This window comes from Coccidioides posadasii, chromosome 2 (genome assembly GCF_018416015.2).
Source record: "Coccidioides posadasii str. Silveira chromosome 2, complete sequence".
Classification (NCBI taxonomy): domain Eukaryota; kingdom Fungi; phylum Ascomycota; class Eurotiomycetes; order Onygenales; family Onygenaceae; genus Coccidioides; species Coccidioides posadasii.
The window spans coordinates 1624653-1644498 of record NC_089408.1 but is presented as its reverse complement, the minus strand read 5'-3'; the positions used below and the strand labels follow the sequence as shown (position 1 = coordinate 1644498).

The window sequence follows — 19846 nt, the reverse complement described above, 5'->3', positions numbered from 1 at the left end:
TCATGTGCAGCCAAGACCTGCATTGGATGATACCATAAAGTTGTATTTCCTTATGATAGCTATATTGATGATAAGAATGAGCAAAACGCATTTATTTTCCACAGCCGTACCGACTATTCCTCTCTCCCTCTCTCAAGGTCGTAGCTTTGTCTGTCTTATATACGGAGTATGCGTTTTTATGTCAAACGCTGCTTGAGCGCCTCGGCCCCGGGGCTTGGCTCGTTCATGTGGCTCAGGCCGCTGGGTCCCGTGGTGGGTCAGCGGGCGCGAACTAGACCCAAACAGGCTAGAGATGTGGCTCGTTCTCCCCAACAATCTTATCAGGCGGTCAGCTGATACGCGTGATCTCATTGGCTGACGTCACTTGGCAGTACTTTTCGGCAGGCGCGACCGCCTTCACCACTTGCTGCGTGTGTTTGGGGGCCTGCCGCTTCAGGTCGCTGCGGGCTGTGGACCAACAGACAAAACCCTCCGACCGGCAAGCAGCCATGCAGCCCTGACCTTGTGTCCGTCTCCTCCCGTCGTCTGCTACAGTCCACGATCTCTGACTGACGGACAATTCCTCTTGTTCATGGATAGATGAATCTTCCAGGTCCCTGCTGTTGAGCCTCCTGTGTTCCTTAGCTTGTTTACGCCGTTGGTTCGAAACTCTGCGTGCGTGCTTTTCTCCTCTGTCGCCCTCCTGGGTTCGGATCGAGCCGCCATGTTGGACCCTATTCCCCCTCCGCCGGAGTGGCTTCAAAATCTCGTCCGACCGTTCGCTGAATACGTCTCTCTGCCCTCTCTACAATATCATATTCACGAAGTCCTTGCCGCCTTCGTTTTCTACCAGTTCGTCCAATCCGTTATCTCACCGGCTCTCTCGTCGTGGTTGTTCCCAAAGATATATCCGAATTTCCCGCGACGGACGAAGCTGAACTGGGATGTCCATGTTGTCTCGCTTGTGCAGAGCACGCTTATTAACGCTGTGGCTCTTTGGGTCATGTTTGTGGATGAGGAGCGAAAGTCGATGAGTGCTGCTGAGAGGGTGTACGGGTATTCCGGCTCCTGTGCGCTCATCCAAGCCATGGCAACGGGATATTTTCTGTGGGATTTGATTGTCAGCACGCTGCATGTCAGGATTTTTGGCATCGGCCTGTTATTTCATGCCATCAGCGCATTGTGGGTGTTTAGCTTGGGATTCGTAAGTCCTGATTTTATGGCTTCAACTTTTTTTTTTCCCCTCTCTAGTATTCATGCTTACTGTTCATCTAGAGGCCGTTTGTAAATTATTACAGCCCGGTCTTCATTCTCTACGAGCTCTCCAGCCCGTTCCTCAACTTCCACTGGTTCTTCGACAAAGTCAACATGACAGGTAGCAGAGCCCAATGGTACAATGGCATGGTTCTCCTCTCGGTATTCTTCTCCTGCCGCCTAGTGTGGGGAACCTATCAGTCGGTCAAGGTATTCGCAGATATCTTCAATGCACTAAGCCAAACACGCGCTTCGTCTACTCTCCGTGAACCGTTCAACATTTATACAATGGTCTTCCAGGCCCGAAATACTTCACTTTGCATTGATGAGTCGTGCATTAAGGCCAACAATGAAATATCCAAATTTGCCAGCCACCAGGAAAGCGGTATACCACTCTGGCTGGTTCTTACATACCTAAGCAGCAACTTGGTTCTCAACTCACTGAACTTCTACTGGTTCTCGAAGATGATTGAAGCGGTGACGAAGAGATTCAAAACTTCTGCTGACGGAAAGGCCAAGAAGGAAATTTCCTCACCAATAACAGAGAAGGAAGCAGAAGCCATGGTCCTCGATGCTGCGGCTACGCTCGAAGAAAAGGAGAGAGTCTTCATCAATGGCGGCATGGAAGAGGATGGGTCTGAGGATAAGAAGCAAGGGATCATTGCTTCCGCTGAGCCTCAGAATAGGACCCCTGGCGTTAGGAGACGGAAGGCGTAGGGCAATTTGTATCTGTTTTGATGATCCCGGTTGTAGGTGTCTTTTCCCTTTATGAATATTCTTCGCAAAGAGAAATATGGGTTGATGGGAGTGTCTCTGCTCTTTTATTGCATGTATGGCTCGTTATGGGTTCAGTTTATCTGGGTGTCTCTGTGTGGTGGGCTAGATCGGTGCCTATATCTCTCTGCTGGTTCTTTTTTATTTGTTGTATGCCCCGGATGCTCCGTAGATATACTCCGTAGATAAACCTAATTCGTTATGATTATATAGGGGGTTTTGATTGGAATGCGGGTTATGATGTATATATGCCCTTGGTGGTGTCATGAAACAAATTCTATAGCATATTACCTTCTCATTAAGAGTTTAAAATGGCGGTCACATCATGGAGTCGATGGTGAAAACATCATACTGAATTAAAACAGGCGCTAGAGCCCAACCCAATATAGAGATATCATACATAATAACATAAAGCACTCCCCAGATGGACAAAACTCCTTTTTCATGTAGAGCCCATTCAACCCAGATAGCTTTCTCAGCTAAAGCACCTCAACGCCCCATATGAGGTGGTCTAGCAAGCATATACCGAGCAGCTTCCCTCGCCACAGGCGTATCCCATGCACTGTTCAGCCCACCTCTCCTAAACTCCGGTGCATTAGGATCTGGACGACCCGCTCTCGTCGATTCTCCCAGGATGGTTTCCAGGTCACGCCTTTGACTCAAGATCCAGCGTTTGATGAAGTTCACGGGATCCTGACTTAGATTGGTGTAGAATGAGTGTTTGGCCTTGGAGTGGTGGAGAGCCTGGACAACAAGAGCGAGCTGATCGTCGAGGCTGGAGACTTGCCGGAGCATATTAGGGAAGTCTGGCGAGGTGGTTACTTGGAGCATTTTGTTGCGGAGGGGGTCGTCGACGGCGACGCGGATGTCGTAAATGGCTGGAATGGGTTTGCTGTGGAATTCCTTGTCGACGCGGATTGTGAATGGAATCTTGATCGGTGGAAGGGGAGTGCAGTGGGGTCCAATAAGTTCCGGGATAGCTGGGAAGTAGATCTTGTCTCTTCCAAAGATCTGGAGAAATTTGGCATTAGACAAAACTTCGATAAGAAGGGTAGTTAGGGTAATAATTTGGATCAAATCATACCGCTCTTAAACGTTCATTGCACGCCACTGCTTGCTTTTCCTCGCTTTCCTGGAGCCCTGCAGTCTTTATGTATTCCCAGAGCCCGATGATGATCCCAGCACGTGTCTCTTCCTCTATATCAAGGATGGATGCCAATTCCTTGCTTAGGAGAAACCGTTCCAGATTCTCGTCTCGCGTCATAGTAATCGTGCCATTAATATTGACCTCGGCGGCCCTGGAGAACTCCAACGAGTCGAAATCAGCAGTAGGCGGTAGGGCTGCAGCATTAGGTGGTAATGTAGGTTTATTCCAGATTATTGTAGCCAAATCTGCCACACCGGGGGACGAAGGTTTGTCGAATTCCACTGAAATCGTTTTGAAGAAATGCGATAGCCTTTTCCGTATGGACGGTGATGAAGGCTTTGCTTCCTCCCTTTTCTGCGGCTTGCTATCTTCTTCCATTGCATCAGGATCTTTTTCGCCTCCTAGATGCTCCATATCGATATCTTCCTCATCTTCATCGGGTACAGTCGGATCAGTAGCATCGTCAAGGAGACGTCCCTCAATTTTCACCCTGTATCGTCCAGCACCTATTCTTGGCGGAACTTCAGGATTCTGCTCCGCTTGCTGCCAGGGTTGTTGTTCGACAGTGTTAGAAATCCATAACCTCATTGTCCGATATCGTCTCGTGTTCCTGTTTACTGTGTCCTGAAGATCGATCCGTTTTCTCATGATCGCTGAATCCAATCTTCTTTCAACCTCTTGCATACGTTTGTATTGCTGGACTGCATCACCGATCACAACCTCCTCAATGCCGTCAGGAAGCGTCTTATCAGTTGGCTTGCGACTCCGCCGAATCGCCGCATCTGGATGTACGGGCACATGTCGCTGTTGCGCGGCGAGAACTTGAGGGTTAGGCATGTTATGTTGCGCGACTTGCATTGGCATCATTCCTAGCAACAAAGGGGTTGTCAGTATAGTACATGGACAAAAATGATTCTGTATCAATGTTTTAAGATGAAATTTCGTCTTGGTTTCGCAGACTGGGGGGTTACAAACCAGGGACTGGGACACCCCGACGAGGTGTGGTTGGCTGCCGATGATGAACAGGTTGTGGATAACCACGGTAGTTGGGCTGCATTGGGGCGTGCATCTTGGCGACGGCCGTGGACGACGGCAATTGGGCGCACGAATAGCTAACGTTCTACAGTGAACTCGCGAAAGGTATGTGGATGCCCTGCGAAGGAATCGGATTCTCGTCGCGGAACCAGCCCCAGCCGACAAAGCTCACGAGAGACGCTTTTGAGTTTCTTAGTTGTGCTGGGGGATCCAGACGGCGCTAGTCCGCATTAGGGCAGCCATCCATGTGACCGCGTCTATCGCTTCGCGCTTAAGTTCAGATTACTAATCAAAATGTCGCGGGCAATACGGAGGACAACTCTATTCTTCTGGCGTGGCATTTGGTATTGAGTACAAAAAGGAAACCGGTAACTACTCGAGCAGCGATGCCTGGTTTGTGTATAGGACATCGACAACGCTACTGAGTTTGTCAATAGTTTCGAGCGCAGCATCATAACCCTGGTCCCTCTCCGTCTCATCGAATATGATCAGACAGCCTGCCCCTTGGTCCAAAACGCCGATAATCACCTTGTCAAGGATCATCTGGGAAAGCTTTCTCTCAACCTGCTGCGTGTCCAAACCAACCATCTTAGCGATGTGGTCGATCTCCACCCTGCTGAATGGCTCAATGACCTTAATCAAGTTCTGTTCCAACATGGCGTCGTAAAGCCTCCGTAGATGATTTCGGATAAAGACATCGCTACCTAGTTCGTAACGATAGTCTGATAATGCTCTTTCGTACTCTTCTAGGGATCGGTTCGAGTGCGCTTTCGCAACTGCCTTCATGGCCTCCAAGCTAGTACCAGCATACCGAATGGCCTGCTTCGAGGCCAAAAGGGAGTTCACATCGTTCACGGAGTTCACCATGATCTTGCAAAGAAGCATGTACTGCAAAGCAGACGTCGCTTTTCTTTCCTCTTCCAGAGAATGATAACCCTCTAGTGCCTCAATGAAGTAGGAATAAGCGGTATTAAAATCCTTATCCTCTGCATGAAGCATACCGCTCTGCATGTCCAGACCGGCCTGTAATAAAGGTGGAGTGTAGACAGACGCTGCAGATGTTCTGGCAGATGTCAAGGCAGCTCGGGCTTTGGGCTGGTTTCCAAGGGCGTGATATACGCGCGACTCCAGGAGCTGCACCTCCACCAACACGAGTTTATCATCGAGACGTTTGAGCTCGCGGAGTAGTGAATTGATCAAAGTAAGCGCATCGTAGTAGGTCTGTTTTTGCATGTATATTGTGACAAGTCTTGTCTCAAGGTTCTGGCGCAGGAAAGACCGTCGTTCCGACACCGCCCAATCTATACATGACTTGATAACGGAGATCTGAATATCGAGGGTATTTGGGATAGCGGCAAAAAAGTCAAGGAGTTGTCGCACTATACGAAATTAACATAAACCCTCAAGATGCCATGCTAGTAGTAAATATATACCAAGCTTCGCAGACTTAGCCTTCGCAAATGAGGAAAAAGATGAGCGGCTGGTTCTGAGCAGTTCGGCAAGTTCTTTGGGTCTCTTCTGATCGCGATACAGTTCACCCAGCCCAACAAGCGCGGTTTCATAGTCTCTCGACGCGGCCTCCGTCGATCCCGTGCCTAATGAAAGGACTTTCTGGAAGATGGTCTCTGCTTTTGACGGATCCGTTTTGGACAAGGCAGTCGCCTCTTTCAGTAGAGCGGCCGTCTCGGAGTTGTTTGGAGCCATGCCAAGCCACTATCAAGTGTAGCGTTATCAGGATATTCGCACGCGAGAAATAGACCGTAATGGAAGAAGTATAGAAAGGAAATTTCGAAGGAGTGTGCGTTGTTGTATGTTGGCGGTTGAAGCAAGTGAGCTCGCTGTGATGTTGCTTGCTGAGATCCAGACCTGGAGCCAACCAAGCTTAGCCGGAACAATATTGCGCCGGGAAGCTGACCATCTCGCTGCGCAGCTCAGCAAATCTAAAATAATTTCTTCCCCAGCGACAGGGAGAGGTCCAGGACACAACGCACGATGGTAAGCAAGTCTGGTATCCCAGTAGTCGAAGATGTCAATACTGACTCTTGCTTTAGAAAATAAAGGCTCTGTCACGGTCTGCTGCGTCGCAGCAGACGCCCGGAACAGGAGCTACTAGGCTCGCTCGCAACCTCGATCCGGCACAGCATCCATTCGAAAGAGCAAGAGAATACACAAGAGCTCTCAATGCTACCAAACTAGAGCGCATGTTTGCCGCTCCTTTTATTGCCCAGCTTGGAGGGGGCCATGTTGATGGTGTATATTCTTTGGCGAAAGACCCAAGTTCCTTAGAACGCTTTGCAAGCGGAAGTGGTGACGGCGTGGTAAAAGTATGGGACTTGACGAGCCGCGAGGAGATTTGGCAGGCTCAGGCTCATGAGAACATTGTCAAAGGAATGTGCTGGACATCGGATAGGAAGCTACTATCATGCGCCGCCGATAAAACCATCAAGCTATTTGACCCTTATAATTCGGCCTCTGAGAGTCCTCCGTTGGCGACGTACCTGGGGCACGGAGCTTTTACTGCCGTTTCCCATCACGAAACTCATCCCTCATTCGCTGCTTCGTCGTCAGTGATATCTATATATGACCTCTCTCGGCCGTCTTCTACGCCATCTCAAACGCTTCACTGGCCCACAAGTGTTGATACTATCACTTCACTCGCATTTAACCGGACGGAAACTTCTCTCCTAGCATCGACAGCTACCGACCGATCTATAATAATGTACGATCTACGAACATCCTCTCCTCTTACGAAGGTCGTTCTTACTTTGGCTTCAAATGCTATCGCTTGGAATCCAATGGAAGCGTTTAATTTCGCTGTGGCTAACGAGGATCATAACGCCTATATCTTTGACATGCGGAAGATGGACCGTGCTTTGAATGTTCTTAAGGACCATGTCGCAGCTGTGATGGATGTTGAGTTTAGTCCAACAGGCGAGGAACTTGTCACCGCGTCCTATGACCGTACGGTTCGACTATGGAATCGTTCTCGCGGACATTCTCGGGATATATACCATACAAAACGAATGCAGAGGTAAGGCTCTCATTTTATGAATAGTAAACATGGTTATATGCCCACTTTGCTCACGTTAAAACTGCAGGGTTTTCTCGGCCAAATTCACTCCGGATAACAAATACATTCTTTCTGGGTCTGATGATGGTAATATTCGCCTCTGGCGCGCAGAAGCATCGTCCCGGAGTGGAATCAAAAGCGCTCGTGAGCGTCAAAAACTCCAATATGACGAGGCTCTTAAGCGTAGATATGCACATATGCCTGAGATTCGTCGTATCAAACGTCATAGACGTCTGCCAAAGGCTGTCAAGAAAGCTGGCGAGATCAAAAATGAGGAAATTAACGCTATCAAGAGAAGGGAGGAGAATATTAGGAAGAACAGCAAAAAGGGTTCGCTACCTGCCCGGCGGAGTGAGAGAGAGAAGATGGTCCTGGCTACGGAAAAATGATCACACTTTAAACAAAATCACGATGATACCCACTAAATCTATTCGAAGAAAAAGCACAACTCCAAAAAGGTGGTTCCCCGGGTTGCTATTTCATGTCTTGGGCTTGAGAAGCGGTTCCAAAAATATGCTCGTATCATAGCTTGGGCTTTCCGTTTCTAACTCATCTGTTTTATTCGAAAATATTATCCACGGGCAAACGGCAGCTTGAAGGATGCTGCCGACCCCCCCGAAAGGCCATTTTAGGTATCCCATCATTGTGGATATTGGCCCGTACCAATTCTCAGGCAAATTATTACAAGTCAACCCACCATATACCAACTTTCACTACTATTTTTAATCGAATTTCGAGCGTTTTAAAGACTCCATTTCGTGATCTGCCGAATAGTCCGCCCTTTGCATTGCTCTATCGATCCCGCTGAGATATCTGGCGAATTTCTGAATGGAAGCCGGCAACACCGCATACCAACTCACAAACGAGGCAAACGCGGGCATCCTGAGCACACCACCATTTCCAGTATCAACCACTGACACGATTTCTCGAGCAACTTGCACGGGCTCCAGGACGGGCGCGAAAAACTTGTTTGGGGTTTCGACTCGTTGGAACAGCTGTGTTGCTATTTGTCCGGTTTCGACAAGTAACATCTTGACTCTCTCGCTCGCCCCCGATTGACGAAGTTCCGCCTCCAACGTCTTGTGGGCCGCGCTGATGGCTGCTTTGGTCGCTGTGTAATCTGACAAGCCGGCCGCAGTGAGGTAACTGAGGACGGAGCTAACGGTAACTATGGTCCCGCCTGTGGGAGAGGCCATCATTCTAGGGAGGAATATTTGCAAGGTATGGAAAAAGGAGCCGAGGTTCGCATGGATGGTTTGCTGGATTGCTTTTTGGGATATATTAAGGAGTGGAAGCCCGTTGATAGGTGCAGCCACGCAATTGATTAGAATCGTTGGAGTTCCGAGCTTCGTATAAATTAGATTAGCTTGACGCACAGAGACTCCCAGCCTATACTCGGGCAGCTTAGGGTCAAATTAAAAAAAAAAAAAAAAAAAAAGAAGGAAAGTACAGAGCTAATGGCGACCATTGAAATCGAGAAATGGACAAGGAGGATTGTGAATGAAATGTGAATTGATTGAGGAACGTACATCATCTTCTATCTTCCTAGCTACCTCTTCCACCTGAGCTCTATCGCCAATATCACACTGGTAGTATTCCACGCTGGACATCTCCTCAAATCCAACACCACTCTGCTTATCCAGCTCTTTGACATCCAGCACAGCAACACTGACTCCTCGCATTCCATAAATCTGGGCAATCAGTAGTCCTACTCCGCTAGCTCCTCCAGTAATCACCACTACCTCCTCTTCAAGATCAACCTCCCGCGGCGGCCCATATGCGATGCGCTTATTCAACAGGACAAGGCCGACGACTAGGGTGAGGACAGTCGCGTACGCGGACGTGATTATGAATGAGGGATGGGAGTAGGGAGTTGCCTGGGCACGCAGGCAGAGAGGGATGAGCCAGGCGATGAACGGGTGAAGGAAGGTCTTGTTGAGGACTCGGATGATGAGGTCCAGGGTGAGGTATTCGAACCAGTAGGCCCGCGATTCCCGGCCGGGGAAGACTGGAGAGATGGACATATTGACAAGTGAAGGGCGAGGAAAAGTTGGCTGAGTGAATATTAGGACGACGGCGAGGAATCTGCGCTCGGTATAGACATAGCTTTGTATTTATTCGTTGAGAGGGACCCAAGGGAGTTTGGAGGCGTTGGTTGCGGTTGTGGGATCTGACACCACCTATGATTCAGAGCTTGCAATACCGAATCTAAACGCCCACTCTATTTCACAGGCACGTCGCAATTGCTGTGTACTAGTCAAGGCACTCTCGTTCGGCTTGTGAGGCCATCCCTTGGATGAAACCCAGGAGACACCGAAACTCCTTTCGAGACGGGCCAACCGCCTATGGCATCGCGCATCAGACCGCAGTTCAGTGGAGCCGAGTGGAACTCCCGAGCCTAGCTGAACTCAGGCCAAAACCAAAAAGCTTTCACAAAACATCTCGATTCCTCGATTCCATCACAAGAACAGCCAGCTATGCTTTTGTAAGATTAACTGGTGGGCGTCGTCCTGGCAAGTTACCAATGCGACAACTCAGCGCAGCTGTTAAATCCGCTCTGAGAGCTGTTAAGGAGAGAATATATAATCGCGGAGCACGGAATACAAATCTGCAGATTGGACAGCTACGAGGCCCTAGACATCGCCAGTATAGTCTTGCCTTTAACGGGAGCTAGATGTACGAGTAGAGTGCTCCAAACAGATCGCCAACATCACCATGCCCTCCCGAGCTCTAAATATCAGACAAACGTCCAAACAAGAGAGCCGGATTCGATTGTACGGTGCGCTAAGCATGTTCTTACCTACACATCCGGCCACTTCCTGCTATTACTAGCTATCCATCAGGCCCATGGTCTCCGAAGTCGTCCTTGCATGAGTTGACCAGATGCCCACTGTGAATGCCAATCCTCGTCCTGCTACCTACAAATATAGCCACGGAAAACATATCATTGTAGAGTGCTGAGGCAGGCCTAACTAGCTCTCGTTTGATGACCATGCTAACCCGCCCATATGTTGCGCAAAGTCCTGCGGGACCTCCCATCCATGCATACGGCATGCCCTCACATAGGCATCTATCGCTTCAGCCATCCCGTACTCATTGACAGTGCCTTTCTTTACGTTTTGACCCCGTTGTAGCCGAGCTGGCCTGGGATCCATACTTGACAACGCTAAGCGAACTTGTAGCAATACACTCTCGATACTGGACACCGCTGACCAGCCTGAATTAGTGAGTAATTCCATGCATAAAGCTCCGCCAGCTGTAACGTGACCACCTCCACCTTGTTGAAAGCCCAGAAATCGCGGACGGATAACGCGAACAAACGGAGGAGATATAGGATAATCTTTTGAGAACCGAAGCTCGATGACAATGCTCGTGAGCCCGGCCACCCTCAAGTCGTCAGAGAGAGGGATCTTGGGTTCAAAAGAATGCAGTTCGACTATCCATTGATAAACTGTGTTGATGAGGTTTGGATCGATATACCATCCAAGCTCGTGTAGAGGCGTGTTCTCTTGGATCTGAAGAGTTGTCCTAAGGTCTCTCTGCAATGCTTTGGTTGCCCCCGGAGTGGCAAACGAAGGGGGCCCTAGCAATGCCAATGTCGAACCGTCCAGTTTCCCCGGAACGAAATCGGTCTTTGGTACTTCAGGAACAATTGGTGGATGTCGAACTGCCGATTTTCCTTTCTCATCCGCGTTAATCAGAATTAGTATGTCTTCGGTGTCTGTGTCATCACTTATCCAACTGTCCTGGTCAGTGCTAAACTTGCTCCCATCCACTTCCATCCCCGCTGCTTCCGATAGCCCGTTGGGCACTGCTTGTAAGGCCGGAAGCTTCGCCTGAACAGCACTGGGCGTGGATCCAAACGTATGAGCTTTCAATGTTAAACGGCGCTGCCGACTGAAAGCTGTCATCGGGATCAGGATTTCTTTATTCTGGGGCCCCATAGCTTTGTACTTCGGGTCCTGCTGGTAATACAGCCCTCCTCGTTGGAATTTGGACACGTCTCCTGTTTCTGAAGAATTTTTGCAGCTAACAAAGAGATATCGTGTTTGTATCCAGTCCAACTCTGAGACAACCAAGTGAGGATTATTGCTCACAAACTTTCCAGGAGCGTTGACCACTTCATTTAATGAAATGGCGGATGTAATCTCTAGGTTGCTTTGTGGCCAACCATTGCCGATAGAAGCCCTGATGTAGCTTGACGCTACGCCGAACGAAGGACTCATGTACACACCATTCCCATATGCTCGGCCATGCAGTATTGATTTGTAGTGCAAACCCTCACGCAATATTCCATGCCAGTTATACAGTGGGCTACCATGCCAGGCAAAAATTGTAGGATATTGAGGAAAGTCACTCGATGTGGCCACAGACTGTATAAAACGCTGTTCTTTGTCAGGAGCACCTTGCGCAAACCGGAATTGCAAGTATCCATTCATTTCCTGTACCAAATTCTGACCGTGGTCGCGAGCCTCGGTTTCAGGTTGATCAGTAAAAACGGTGTCTGGATAATCCTGAATAATGCAGGAACGATTGGATGCTACAATCCAACGTAACAAGTCAAGAGCCGACTTCGAAATTCTGTCAGTCCAGTTACTAAGGCTTGGCTGGGAGGCAGAGGGAAAGCCAGCAAGATAGGCTTTCATTTCCTTGACTGAGGGAAGGGTGTCAAGGAGCAAGCAAATCGTAGCCTGTCGATTGGGATTAGTGAGTTCATCGAAATTCTTGTCATAGAGCACAAAGCTGGCTTTCTGGTACCCGGGAATTGGGGGATTCATTTGACATTTCGACGGGCCATGAGAAACTGAAATGGGAGGGCCAAGTTTGACTGACGGCCAAAGGGACGTATCTTTCACCCGACAATGAGACGGTGTTTTATCTCCGCCGCACTCGGTTATTACGATCCAGTCTCCAGCTCGGAGGCATCGAGTTCCATGCTTGTCGCGGAAGCGTAGCTCCATATTGACACGATCCAACTCGGCATGCAATTGCTTGTGAGCAGGGATGGTGACAGTACTTGATAAGATAGGGGCAAAAGACCCTAGACTATTGCTGCTCCCTTGGGCCGCATTAATGAGCTCGGAAGGAACAAGAAAGCCGAGGCCAACTGGGAAGTCAGACAGACGCATGTTCCTCGCACTGGAATAAGTGAAGCTAATGAGAAGGTCGACAACATTGGGCTGAGCCAAAATCTCCCACTCCAAGCTAGGACCAAACCCAAGAGCCATGTACTGGTAAAGGCATAAACTCTTTGAGCAGACGTACGGCTTCAGTGCTTCAAATGCGTCGTTGGTCTTGCAATGACACACCAAACAAAACTCTGTGCATCTCACAAAATGCCGAAGCGCAAATTGCATCGCAATAAGGGAAAGTGATGAATTTAGTCCCTTGCTTTCCAGGAGATGGTCAGACGTTACCAGTGGCGGCAAAGAAGTGGCTGTCGATGCTTCTCTCTCCTTAGTCGAGTATTCTCGGTCCCCAGGGTTCGCATAGTCTAGGGGCTTCCCTTGAATTTCGTTGAAAAACAGCTCAGCTCCCTCCCACGATAGACCATATGCGAGTCGATAGCGTAGAATTTTGACAAATCGTTCATTCATCAAAGAGTTTATGGGTTTGCTGATGAATGATCGGACAATTGCTCTAGGTTCCGCGTTGCTGCGGTCCGTCCCGGATTCCCCCAGCGACATGGTATCGAACGTGCTATGATGTCGACCTAGAGCGGCAAGCACGCTTTGCATTGTTGGCTTGTAGGAGTCGCACAGATCGACAAGGAGCTCGATGGATGGTTTCCCAAGAGCAACATCCTCCTGCAGTATTTCTTCAAGCGTCCGATATCGCCCAATGTAACGGATTAGACAAACCAAATATTGCTGCCCAGTCACTTTCCAAGCTTCCATAGCCTCCTCTGAGATTCCAAGTCGAGAGATACGACAAGAAATGCAGATTATCGGATTGACTACGTTACCGAGGTATCCCACTCTAAATCCGGCAACTTTGGATGTTCTAAGATCAGATGCAAGATTTTGCATCAGTGCTGGGAGAGCAGCCCCTTTAACGTCTGCTTCGTCGAAAGTGTCGGCGTTTGGAACTGAAAGAAACGGGGAATTAGGTGACCAGTCACCTTCAAAATCCTCAACCTCAGCATCCTCCATTTCACAGTCATTCTCAAGCTCTGTATCCTCGTCAGAATCACCCGAAAATGAGACTTCCTTCCCCGACCTTAGTGTCCCGACTCGATTTAAAGCGCCAGACAGATGTAACAGCATATCGGCCACCCGCAGGCCCCGGAGATGGGCTTGGACCTTTTCCAGACATGCGGTGATGAAATAAGGGACATCGTCAGACGTTGTGTACAAGAAATAGCTGTGATCCCGCGGATAATCAGAAAGATCTGAGTAAAACCAGGGCTTTAGAATGGAACTCTTCAGGGCCACAAAGTCCGCAGAAACCAGGCTCACCAGATATTAAAAAGTGAATATCAACAAGTTTTTCGTGATTTCCATCAAGTTTAAAGCTGCAGGAAATGGTTCCATCATCCTCACCCGGCCCAACATTAAGGAGACTAGGATAATCTGCTGAAGATGTTTCCTTTTGCAAATCTCGGATAAAGTCTCTCCTTGGCATGTTGCAAGGTAAAGATGAGATAGAGGGGTATTTTGAGCTGGGAACGGCGACAGTAGCAATAAACAATTAATACTAGCAAAGAATAAAGGGATCCCTAAATAGGTTGAAAAGATCAGTTTATGTAGAAGAAAGTGACAAGTAAGGATCGAATGCTTAGAAGGGAGGTTGTGTTCTTGACAAGAAATTCTGCAACGAGAATACTGTCTATCTGCCCAACAGTGACTCCTACGAGCATTTGCAGCAGTCAGTCACAATGGCAGAGCAACGGACTGCAAGCAACAGTAGGCAACCTCCGACAAAAGAGACCTTGCCATCAGGTATCAAGAACAGAGAGTAGTCAGGTCTCCCTTTTTCTTTTTATCTTGCTGTCCGAGTTAACTGGCTCAGACGAACCAAACTACGGACCATCCTGAGCTTGAGCATCTACTCTGTACTCCGCACGGAGTACTCCAGGCACAAACGCTGGCAAGGCTACACCCGGATGACGGCGTGAAGTCATGCTGTGCAAGGGAGCAAGCTGGTGGCTGGGCGCCACACAAAGCAGCATAACTCGCTCGGCAGTATCACTCATGATGAGAGCCAGTATTTCCCTGGCTGAGCGGCATCTTGAGCCCTTGATTAGGTTCATTTAACATTTGTGCATCTTGAAGAGGGTGGGACTGGCCAAATAAAGAGGTTGGTTGTTTCTTGAGAGTTTTAGTGGTTCTCCGTCTTTTTCACGTCAACTCCCATCTTAAGCTTTTTGGAGCAAGCTCGCCGCTGACGTCGTACAGACTCAATTTCAATGACTGGCTCATCTCTTCGCGTCCCTGAAAAAGTATATATACAACTTAAAATTGGGGTCGCAGCCCTGGCTTAACCGTGTTTGATACGGCCATCAATTCAACTCGCCGCAATACCATCGCCAATGGCCCAAGCTGCTGAAACAGCCGGTTTGTCAGTCGATTCCAAAACCTCCAGTTCCTCTTTAGACCCCTCCTTGCGCCACTTCGCTGACCCCACGTTCGACCCCGTTGATTTCCTAAACGATTCTCTTCCTCCTCTCGCAAGGCAGTCCGAGACCACCCGAGATTCTCGTGCAGCTTCGGTAGCCGATCTTTCCTCCCAAACCCAGTCACTTTTGTCCCAATTAAGCGCGCAAAATGCTAGACTATCGAATACATTGACGCAACTTACCGATGAGATACTGAGGAGTGGAGGACGACTGGCATATGAGGTGGAAGTATTGCGTGGAGACACCATAGGACTATCAGATACGTTGTCTGAAGTGTTACACGATGATATCCAGAAATTTGTTCCCGAGGGGCTACTTGCACGGCTAAGAAATGATGAACTAGAACGAGAGCATCCCGTGGAGGAATCGGCGGACCTAGATTCAAAACCACAGCCTGGGAAAGCAGACACAGATCCCGAATACATCCGTGACTTACGTACGCTAAGTCAGGTCAGGGCAAAACTTGAGGATGTGATTCACACTTTTGGAGAAGCAATGGAGTGGCCATTGCCTCCTTCAGAAGTATCACTTGCTTCCTCATTTATCTCTGTCTCAGCTCCTGAACCCGGCCCTGAAAGCAACAGCCGTGAAGAAAAGGGCCGTGAAGTGGCAAGGAGACTGAAAAACGAAGTGGTAGAACTTCTTGACAGTAACGGTGGAGGCCAAGCTGGACTGGAAGCTGCTAGTCGACGCGTGGAATCCTTGCGACAGCTGGCCACCGTGTGGAAAGGCACTATAGAGGAAAAAGCGCGCCTAAAATTCGTCGACAGCTTGGCTAAACTTGTGGAAGAAAGACGGAAGCTTCTTGATAACCAATCGAAAGCTAGGGATAGCAAAAGCTCCAGGCAAGGAACTAAATCGCCGGCTACATTGAACAGGCAGTCCTCAGATTACAATAGAGGAGCCAGCCAAGAGAGCAGCGCTGGAGGTCTATTTAGAAATTTACAGCGGTTACGCGACGAGATATACCTTGAGTAGGATTTCGATGCGATAAGGAGATCTGATATACTATGATTTCTGTGTGCTCTACGGAGTATAACTTGCTCAAAAGAATTGGTTGTTTCATAGGGATTGGACACATAAAAACAGTGGCGTGGCTCCGATGGGAACAGCATCTAGCAGCTCTTGAGTAGCTACTTATAGGAGGTGAGATAGTTAATCTACTGCTTTCTGCAAAGGCTTTTTTGTCTGAATGAGGAAGATGATTAGGACATCCCTATCGCTTCTGTGAAAAGAATGTCTGCCAAAAGAGCTCATATGTACTTTATCGCGCATATTACAGGAGTCATTTAAATGGATCACCTAAAGCTCCATCCTAGCCTGAATTTTATCCAACCGCAGTTAAAGCATAGAAATACCCATTCTTCATGCACCATATATTCCAAGATATAAACCTCGGGAATTCCAGCCGCTCCATTTCCCGCCAATAAATACCTATTTTAAACATACCCTTGTCTTGCCCCATTGTATAATACGGCCTTCATTTCTTCCCCCCAAGCGTCTCCCTTATAATCTTCAAGATCTCACTAATATCCTCATTCGACAACCTCTCCTCCCTATCTTCAATAACGGTATCCAGAAGCGCCAGCGCTCCATAGTCCTCATCTCCTGCATCGTCCGCCTCTTCTTCCTTAGCTCCGCCGTCGCCAGTGTCAGACGCCTCGCCATTTACGTTGCCATCTAGCATCACCGTGTCTTCTTCGGCTGGAGAAGCAGCACCTTCGCCTTCAGGGTTTATATCCAAGCCAACTCCAAGGTTAATGATTGTTAATACCTCTGCCTTGGTCAGGTTAAAGGGTTTTAATCTAGTTATTATTGTGCGCAAGGCGATATCGAGGTCTGTCTGTTCTGAGTCTGGATCCTGCTGGGTGTGCGTTGTTGTAGTTGTGCCATTCTGCGCCGTGGAAGAAGCTGTAGCGGTGGGTTTGGGTAGGAAGCTGGGGTATTTAAGGAGATGTGGTGAAAGGCGGGTGACATAGTTATGAAACTGATTAGCAGTTAGCGAAGCTACCTTAATTCAAGGCACGAGGACAGATCATCGACGAGCTGAAGAGCTTTCTACGCTTCGGTGTGGGGGTTAAAAAAGGATATTAGCACTGCGCGCGAACAACGGCGACTCGCTCAAACAAGTCTCGCGCACAGCTTGATTTCTTCAAAATTGTAAATCGGCAGGAGTCATCTTTCACTAACCTCTTTGACAACAGTATTATGGTCCCGTAAATCCGGATGTGGTGTGAAATTCCGCGCATTGGGCGGGGGTTGTGGCAATCGATGCGGAGGGTACAAGGTGAAGTGAGCCAGCACTTCGACATTGGTTAATATTGCTGACTGGGAGTCAAGGATCTATATATTGTGGATCTACCATCAATCCATGAAATTCACGCGATTTGCACCTAGAACGACGACTTACCTTCATGTTGAGTGTGTTGGTTGGGTTGGAAGCTTTAAGAAGCTGGCGGACTTGGGATATTAAATGCGCAGTTCCGCGAAGAAAGTCATACCTACTTCTCAACTCTCTAGATTATGCGCTCAAGATCATTTCTCTTAAAAAAACTCTACTAAAGCAGATGTTATTAACTATAACAACATTTTTTGACTACATTGTCGTCGAGTCTAATCAAATACATATCTCGCCCAAGCGCCTCCGTAACTACCCTGAACACAAGCAAAATCGGACAACACAATCTCCAGATACCCCTGACTAAAAACCAACAGAAATAAAGAAAAGGAAGCATGATATCATACAAGAAACGAAAAAGGGAACGGCCAATTCTAGGCCTTGCTCTTCTTCTTCTTCTTTTTCTCGCTCTTGGATTCAGCGGGCTCTTCGTCTTCATCCCGCTTTCGTTTCTTTCCGGCATCCTTTTCCGCCTTCTTTGCCTCCTTCTTTGCCTTTTTGAGCTCTTTCTTGCTAATGGCAGTAGGGTTGCCATCTTCGTCGAAATTGATTTCACCTCGTTCAAGCTTTCTCAGGTACCTCTTAACACTGAGCCCGGCCTTTTCAGCAAGCTCTTCGATCTTAGCCTCGTCGGAATCCTTGCCCTTTGATGTCTTGCTTTCCTTCTTCTTGGACTTCTTCGGCTTCTCCTCTTCGCTCTCCTCTGCTTCAGAAGCTTCCTCTTCTTCTTCAGATTCAGGTGCATCCTTCATTTCTTCATCCTTGATTTCCTCTACTAATTTTTTGTCTTTTTTAGATTTCTTGCTCACATTCTCTGTGGCAGCTGGCTCATCGCCAGTCAGGCCATCGGCATCTGGATTATGTTTTCTAGCCTCCTTGATATCCCATTTCTTCGGCTGTTCGATTGGTATACCATTCGGAGCGATGCCAACGCCTCTCGGTTTCAACGGTTTGCCCTCCATGGCAGCCAGTTTCTTTTCAAGATAATATCTTGATTCCATACCCAGAGCGGCTCTCTCTTCTTCTGTTGGTTCGTTGCCGTCGGCATCTTTCTCCCACTCAGCAAGAGCGTCCACACGGAGACCGATAGCTGCCTTGGCAGCCAAGACACGGGCAATTTTTCCTTTGTTCTTTCCAGTGGCTTGCCCGATAAGTGATGCGTGATAGATGAGGCCATATTTCGGGGTATCATGTTTCGTCTTCAGAGCGCGGAACAGGGCCTTCTCCGCTCCTAAAATCTGGATCGTACTCGCAGGGCTCTTTGACAGATTGACCAAGCTTCCTGCATGGGCAATAAGTCTCGCACCAACCAGTTCGCCAACCAAAGCGGTAAGATTGGGTGCGATGGCAGTCATACGCGCTGTCAAGTAACTCGCCAACTGCTGACGGTATTCCGCAAATCCAACCACTTGTTCTGCTAAACACTGGATGTTTTCCAAATCTTCATTACTGATGTCAGTACCCATGGATCGATTCGCTGCCGCCTTAACCGCGCCCTCGATCTCTTCGGGAAGAATTTCGCTTAAATCTGCTGAATCCGAATTCGAACGCATGCCCATCTTCAGGACAACTTTGGCATATGCCATATTATCATTTAAAATCTTGGCCATTTCTGGGAAATGCCAGCCATACCATTCCTTGACTCTCATCGCGTATGTGTTCAATTCCTTGTCGAGATCATCGAGCAAGGCGATTGCTTGCACGATCATAGTATCGATCTTATCCGGGGAAAATTTAAGCTTATGTCTTGCAAGTGAATGAGAAAGACCGAGTGCCATAGTGGACATATCAGTAGGGAGAAGTCCTGGGATCAGCGTCGGAAGATGGGCTCTGATAGCTCTGTAAAGATCTGCAGTGGTCGAGTCGGCAATCGCTTGGATCGAAAGCCCAGGGAGCTTTCCAATCGCGTTTCCTATAAGAAGAAGACGTTAATATTCATGGAGCATTGCAGACTGAAGCTTCGACTGCGCAATGGACGACGTACCGAGTTTAGGATCCGCAACGGCCAACGAAACTTTCTTTTCATCTTTAATGGACTCGAGAAGACTTGCAAGACGCGGCGTGACCTTTCCTTCGACGAGGGAAGCAACCTCCTCGAGGGCTGTCGTCGCGCTATCAAATTTCTGGAAATTCTTCAATTTCAAGCTATGATGAACCGTTAACCCTGTGAGCTCCAGAATAGGACATTGTACATGATAAAGAAACAAAAAGAACTCACAGATTAGACACTCCTTCCGCAGTCTGTGTTTCCTTCTCAAGGTCATCTCTCTTGAGCAGCTTCTTGTCCTTTGCTTTGAGCAGTGCATAACCAGCACTGGTCTCCGTGAGAATGAAAAGCGTCATCGTTGCGGCTCGAGGAGGCTCTTCAAGGTTACCCAAATGCCCCTTCCGTTTTCAGTCAAGATCCAAGAGAGGAAGGATCCTATTTTGGTCGGAAGATGTGCGTTGCGCCTTCCAGAGACGGGCTGGGGATCTTTTCTCTGCTATTGATGCTCGCGACTTCTCTTTTTTTTCTTTTCGTTTGAAATTTTGCTGTATTATGTAATAATTGTGCACACACAGAAAAGAGCA

General features: G+C 48.4%; 9 protein-coding genes across 9 annotated transcripts; 3 read left to right on the top strand and 6 right to left on the bottom strand.

The window, feature by feature from the left end:
* Positions 1 to 417: 417 nt before the first annotated feature.
* Positions 418 to 2217, top strand: D8B26_003054 (uncharacterized protein). Its single transcript, XM_003068656.2, has 2 exons — positions 418 to 1183; positions 1255 to 2217. Exons 1-2 carry the CDS (start codon positions 704 to 706, stop codon positions 1948 to 1950), a joined length of 1176 nt encoding a protein of 391 aa, XP_003068702.1. The 5' UTR covers positions 418 to 703; the 3' UTR covers positions 1951 to 2217.
* A 122-nt stretch (positions 2218 to 2339) lies between these two features.
* Positions 2340 to 4345, bottom strand: SNF12 (SWI/SNF complex component snf12). The gene is made up of 3 exons (XM_003068657.2): positions 4130 to 4345; positions 3092 to 4023; positions 2340 to 3018 (listed from the first exon to the last, which is right to left on the bottom strand). Exons 1-3 carry the CDS (start codon positions 4221 to 4223, stop codon positions 2497 to 2499), a joined length of 1548 nt encoding a protein of 515 aa, XP_003068703.1. The 5' UTR covers positions 4224 to 4345; the 3' UTR covers positions 2340 to 2496.
* Positions 4346 to 4491: 146 nt separating this feature from the next.
* RPN6 (26S proteasome regulatory subunit rpn6) lies at positions 4492 to 6008 on the bottom strand. The gene is made up of 2 exons (XM_003068658.2): positions 5623 to 6008; positions 4492 to 5568 (listed from the first exon to the last, which is right to left on the bottom strand). The coding sequence occupies exons 1-2, from the start codon at positions 5891 to 5893 to the stop codon at positions 4562 to 4564; spliced, it is 1278 nt and encodes a 425-aa protein (XP_003068704.1). The 5' UTR covers positions 5894 to 6008; the 3' UTR covers positions 4492 to 4561.
* A 137-nt stretch (positions 6009 to 6145) lies between these two features.
* On the top strand, positions 6146 to 8641 carry SOF1 (rRNA-processing protein sof1). The gene is made up of 3 exons (XM_066124029.1): positions 6146 to 6184; positions 6241 to 7220; positions 7288 to 8641. Exons 1-3 carry the CDS (start codon positions 6182 to 6184, stop codon positions 7646 to 7648), a joined length of 1344 nt encoding a protein of 447 aa, XP_065980104.1. The 5' UTR covers positions 6146 to 6181; the 3' UTR covers positions 7649 to 8641.
* D8B26_003050 (uncharacterized protein) lies at positions 7982 to 9570 on the bottom strand (the record flags this gene model as incomplete). Its single annotated transcript, XM_003068660.2, has 2 exons — positions 8789 to 9570; positions 7982 to 8605 (listed from the first exon to the last, which is right to left on the bottom strand). The coding sequence occupies exons 1-2, from the start codon at positions 9281 to 9283 to the stop codon at positions 7982 to 7984; spliced, it is 1119 nt and encodes a 372-aa protein (XP_003068706.2). The 5' UTR covers positions 9284 to 9570.
* A 642-nt stretch (positions 9571 to 10212) lies between these two features.
* Positions 10213 to 13883, bottom strand: D8B26_003049 (uncharacterized protein; the record flags this gene model as incomplete). Its single annotated transcript, XM_066124028.1, has 2 exons — positions 10213 to 13650; positions 13718 to 13883. 2 exons carry the CDS (start codon positions 13881 to 13883, stop codon positions 10232 to 10234), a joined length of 3585 nt encoding a protein of 1194 aa, XP_065980103.1. The 3' UTR covers positions 10213 to 10231.
* Positions 13884 to 14790: 907 nt separating this feature from the next.
* D8B26_003048 (uncharacterized protein) lies at positions 14791 to 16121 on the top strand (the record flags this gene model as incomplete). The annotated part of the gene is made up of 1 exon (XM_003068661.2): positions 14791 to 16121. One exon carries the CDS (start codon positions 14791 to 14793, stop codon positions 15853 to 15855), a length of 1065 nt encoding a protein of 354 aa, XP_003068707.2. The 3' UTR covers positions 15856 to 16121.
* On the bottom strand, positions 16108 to 17293 carry D8B26_003047 (uncharacterized protein; the record flags this gene model as incomplete). Its single annotated transcript, XM_003068662.2, has 3 exons — positions 16108 to 16864; positions 17068 to 17220; positions 17288 to 17293. 3 exons carry the CDS (start codon positions 17291 to 17293, stop codon positions 16358 to 16360), a joined length of 666 nt encoding a protein of 221 aa, XP_003068708.1. The 3' UTR covers positions 16108 to 16357.
* A 142-nt stretch (positions 17294 to 17435) lies between these two features.
* NOP58 (Nucleolar protein 58) lies at positions 17436 to 19781 on the bottom strand. Its single transcript, XM_003068663.2, has 3 exons — positions 19494 to 19781; positions 19260 to 19420; positions 17436 to 19187 (listed from the first exon to the last, which is right to left on the bottom strand). Exons 1-3 carry the CDS (start codon positions 19616 to 19618, stop codon positions 17650 to 17652), a joined length of 1824 nt encoding a protein of 607 aa, XP_003068709.2. The 5' UTR covers positions 19619 to 19781; the 3' UTR covers positions 17436 to 17649.
* Positions 19782 to 19846: the final 65 nt, after the last annotated feature.

Excerpts from the sequence above, each read along its gene's own strand:
- D8B26_003054 (XM_003068656.2), top strand. The coding sequence starts at position 704 with ATGTTGGACCCTATTCCCCCTCCGCCGGAGTGGCTTCAAAATCTCGTC. Across the intron at positions 1,184-1,254 it reads GGGTGTTTAGCTTGGGATTC|AGGCCGTTTGTAAATTATTA; the intron begins GTAAGTCCTGAT and ends CTGTTCATCTAG.
- SNF12 (XM_003068657.2), bottom strand. The coding sequence starts at position 4,223 with ATGCACGCCCCAATGCAGCCCAACTACCGTGGTTATCCACAACCTGTT. Across the intron at positions 4,024-4,129 it reads TCGGGGTGTCCCAGTCCCTG|GAATGATGCCAATGCAAGTC; the intron begins GTTTGTAACCCC and ends CTTTGTTGCTAG. Across the intron at positions 3,019-3,091 it reads GCAATGAACGTTTAAGAGCG|ATCTTTGGAAGAGACAAGAT; the intron begins GTATGATTTGAT and ends AAATTTCTCCAG.
- RPN6 (XM_003068658.2), bottom strand. The coding sequence starts at position 5,893 with ATGGCTCCAAACAACTCCGAGACGGCCGCTCTACTGAAAGAGGCGACT. Across the intron at positions 5,569-5,622 it reads GGCTAAGTCTGCGAAGCTTG|TGCGACAACTCCTTGACTTT; the intron begins GTATATATTTAC and ends AATTTCGTATAG.
- SOF1 (XM_066124029.1), top strand. Across the intron at positions 7,221-7,287 it reads CATACAAAACGAATGCAGAG|GGTTTTCTCGGCCAAATTCA; the intron begins GTAAGGCTCTCA and ends TTAAAACTGCAG.
- NOP58 (XM_003068663.2), bottom strand. The coding sequence starts at position 19,618 with ATGACGCTTTTCATTCTCACGGAGACCAGTGCTGGTTATGCACTGCTC. Across the intron at positions 19,421-19,493 it reads GCGGAAGGAGTGTCTAATCT|CTTGAAATTGAAGAATTTCC; the intron begins GTGAGTTCTTTT and ends GGTTCATCATAG. Across the intron at positions 19,188-19,259 it reads CGTTGCGGATCCTAAACTCG|GAAACGCGATTGGAAAGCTC; the intron begins GTACGTCGTCCA and ends TTCTTCTTATAG.